The following is a 4,149-nucleotide window of genomic DNA, read 5'->3' as shown; positions in this document are numbered from 1 at the left end:
ATGGCCTACAATGAGAAAAACAGTTTTTTTAGAACAAATACTCTCTTCAAATAATTCCAACAAAACTAAGTACACAGTGCAATATTTGACTAATAAATATCAAAAATAAATCAAAACATTTTTTAATAAAAGCATTACTTACAATTCTCCACCGCAGTGTGTTTTACATTCTCATCTTACCATCTTCAGGTTTTCCCACATATAATTTTTTTTTTTGTTTTGTTTTCCAGCAGATAGTCAGTCTGTTATTTATATTTTGTCTGTTTCTACTTAATATTGTTAATTTTGTCTTATAACAGACTCACTACCTTCTGGGAAACAAAACAAAAACAAAAAACTGTTACATGCGCGAAAACCTAAACAAACCTTAACTTCATTTCAAAACTGATTCAGTTCTTGCCTAAACCTGATTATTATGTTTTTTGTCTAATTGGTTAATAAAGAGGATAGATCTTAGATATAATATAAAAATAATCAAAACAAAATTTAACAACAGAATTTTACTAACCACAACCAGCTTCGTCTGATCTATCAGCGCAGTCGTCAATGCCATCGCAGATTTTAGAGGCTTGTAGTTGAGCTTTCAACATTTGCGCACACGTGCAGTTTTTCTCATCACTAGAATCCCTACAGTCTGCCAGTTTGTTACATCTCAGCTGAAGGGGAATGCATTCTCCCGAATTACATAGCATGGCATTTTCACCACAATCTAAAATGATAATCAAGATATTCAAAATTATTTCTTTGAAATAAATGTTGCTCATTCATGTCTATTCATTCCAAATATGAGGTGGTTGGAAAGTGATCTAGGTCTAGAATGAACGGAAAATAGGATCAGCCCAATTTCATAATCCTTAATGATTGTTTAATTTAGAATTTAATTAATAAAAGCAACTAGAACAACTATAAATTCAATATTTGATATTAGAAAATCTTTCAAGGATTTATGCAATCAATTTGTACGATTCCAAAATAAGAAATGAATATATTGTAACATAATATTTGTTTTAATAAAACTAAATTTAATGGCTGAAGAGTGATGTGAGGAATCTATAAGCTAAGATCAAATAAGGGTATATTAAAAAGAATGGAAGACCGACCTATAAAAAACGATCAGGAAAAGGATTAATAAACAACCTGATAAGCCAGGTGAGGAGGAAAACACCAAACAGATGAAGGAAGAATTCAGGGGGCTAGGAAACAGATCAAAATAGAAACTAATTCAGGGAAAGACTTTCTAGTATAAAAGTTCATGGGGAAGAAAATTTAGAAGGTGGGAAGGGAGAGTGTACAAAAAAAAGTGCACCAATCTGAAAGAATGAAGAAAACATGGAAGAAGAGGAAGGAACAAAGTGATATTTGTTTAAAGGTGATGTTAGTCGATCCTCAAAGAAAAAAATTTAAAATTATTATATAAGTCATAATTTTTTTATTTATTTAATGGTATTTATAACTGTATTTATATAAAAATATATCTATGATCATAATGGAGTGATATAAGGATGTAGAGCACCCACTGGTAGCACTCTAATAAAACCATAAATTACTTTTTTAATTTTGACATATAAGTAAATTTTTCAGCTATTTCGCATAATGTGCCTGATTTGGTACAAAGAAATTTGGGGGCCAAAACAAATTCGTTGCACCCATTCAAGAGATAATATTGAAAAAAATGAGGATACCGATTCCACAACTCTTATATTTTTCCTTTATCTTTATAAATGGCCAAGATATGAGAGTATGAAAAATTTAATCAGCTCCCATCACCGGCTCATTTTGGGATGATCAGAGACTTTACTATATAATCTCAATAAAAAATCTGCTCAGTGGTCTTGTAGAAAAGCAGTTGGTGAAGAAATGATTGTTTTTTAATTTTATTTTCAGATTCTACATTTCCCAAAACATCAAATTTTGTTTTTCTTAGTGGATTACGAAGGTTCATAATTGAAAATAATAAACTTATACGGAGATCTTTAACAAAATTTTTAGCTACAAAAGCATGGGAGGATACACGAGGCAAATAAGAGAAGAATTAAAGAACCTCAAAATTTCAGACACCGACTGTCTAGATAGAGATATATACAGGAAAACACTGAAAAATCTTACCAATATTGGAAGAGGAAAAAAGAAGGGTATGAGAAGTGGTCCGAAGAAAGAAAAGAAAGGCAGTCGAGGATCATCCAAGCCTAACCAATGATATTCTTTGAGTGGCCAGTACGTGATTAAAAAAAAACAAAAAAGCTTATGTGATTTCCAACTCATTGAAGTCTGCTGACCATTGATCCATGCACAAACCTAGTGAGGATTGGGACAAAGGATGATCCTCTTCCAGAAAGTAGGTTACTAAAAAGTTGGTAGGTTATATTTTATTTTCATAGTGTATTACTTTTTTTAAAAACTTTCAATTAACATTTAAACATCAGGAAATGTAAAAAATCAAACAGATCTAACAATAAGGCCAACAATTCTAATTAAAGTGAGAAAAATATTACAGTTGTTATTAAATCTTGTTATGTTGAAAATTTTATAATAAAATAATTAATAAACATACATAAATTAGGTTACCAGAAAGGCCAGGAAAAAAACTGTTGTAAATCAGGATTTAAGTAATAGTATTAGAGATGTTTATTTATGCCACTGATACATAAAAGGACTCTTGCCAGGAGGCAGAGAACAAGTAATGGTTAAGACAAATGTCGGCGAATGTGAGATTTATCAGTTGCTTGGTTGCGAGAAAGTTGGTTTACCGTCAGTACGCATCATTGGTTTTGATTTTAATGCACCATAGATCCCCAAATTCATCTCTCTACTAGACTGAAGACAATATTTGGAGATCAGATGAGGCGGAGTTGACTAGAAGGCTGAGAAGCCAACAATACTCAAGGTCTCTTATCATATCACCAAGTAAAATTTAGCCAATTATACATTAGCAGAGACAGTATATTATTCTTTGATTTTGTTTTTTAGTTGTACAATTGTATTAATGACATCAAGGAATTATGTTTATAATATAAGGAGACAATGGTTCGGGGTGTGTTCAGTCAAGAACACAAATAATTAATAAAATTGTTGTGTTCTTCACTAATTGCACCCCCAACCATCTTCTCATATAGTATCAACGGACAACTATAATTCCATCCTTATTTTTTTAAATGTTTTATTAAAAAAAAAACAACTAACTGGATCCCTTTCGGTTTAAATTTAAAACAAACTTTTTCTCGGAAATTCATATTCATTTAAAAAAAAAAAAAAGGTGCTCTAAGTTTGTTTTGACACTTTTAGCATTTTAATGCCTATCATTATTGTAGTGGTCAAGTTGATTGCATTTATGCTCAATAAAGGTTAGGAATTGAGTTCAAATACTATCACAGTCAGGAACATTTTTTTTCTTCCTTTCTTTTTTATTATTTTTCTTAATTAATAATCCACTAAAAATTAATTAATATTTATATTAGATTTATTTAAATTTGTAGAAATACCTAATTTTCATGTATAGGAAGATGGTCAGGGTTGCAGTCAAAGGTTTGACTTTTTCTTTGCCCATTTATATCATCTCCTGTATTTTTTAACTGTATATTTTACGTATTTTTATATAAAAAAATTTTATTCTTGCCATTGTTACTTATTTTTATTCTTATCATTGTATCATTTTGTATCTTTTTAGCCCTGATGAAGCCCTACAAAGTGGGGCAAAACGTAAAAAAAAAAAAAAATCCTTTGACCGCAACCCTGACTATCTTTCTATACATCAATTTTTACAGTCAACTATATATACATATATCTAATTTTTATTTCTCTTCAATTTTATTATTAGAGATTTCACTATTACTCTTTGTCTTTTGAAAAATATATATAGTGTGGATTTTTATTAATTTTTTTTCTTTCCTATGCTTATCTTAAACATGAATTATATGAAACCTTTAAACGTTTAAAGAACTGTGGCGTCACGACTAGGTTATAGGGAAATATATTGCCCAGCCCTGCTTGAAAGCATACAACAGTGTTAGTAGCACCCTAAGCGAGATAGTGCAAACTATTTGCTACAAAATCACTCTTAAATAACTGAATTTTGTATGACTATTATTTTTACCTTTTGGAAAGACAACATATCGCACTAGTATTTCTAAAGTGACACAACTCAAAATTCAA

General features: G+C 30.2%; 1 protein-coding gene across 1 annotated transcript in view; it reads right to left on the bottom strand.

Moving 5' to 3' along the window:
• The window catches only part of LOC106681552 (transmembrane protease serine 6), a gene marked incomplete at its 5' end in the record, with an annotated part of 50,908 nt that overhangs the window by 17,829 nt on the left and 28,930 nt on the right, over window positions 1–4,149 (bottom strand). Inside the window, 1 exon segment of the mRNA XM_067044618.1 lies at window positions 509–709. Coding sequence (XP_066900719.1) covers window positions 509–709 — 201 coding nt within the window.

The sequence above is a fragment of the Halyomorpha halys genome, unplaced genomic scaffold, assembly GCF_000696795.3.
Source record: "Halyomorpha halys isolate HHAL.00 unplaced genomic scaffold, Hhal_1.1 Scaffold347.1, whole genome shotgun sequence".
Classification (NCBI taxonomy): Eukaryota; Metazoa; Arthropoda; class Insecta; order Hemiptera; family Pentatomidae; genus Halyomorpha; species Halyomorpha halys.
Note: the sequence above shows the minus strand (reverse complement) of the source record. Positions and strands in the feature narration are given on the sequence as shown.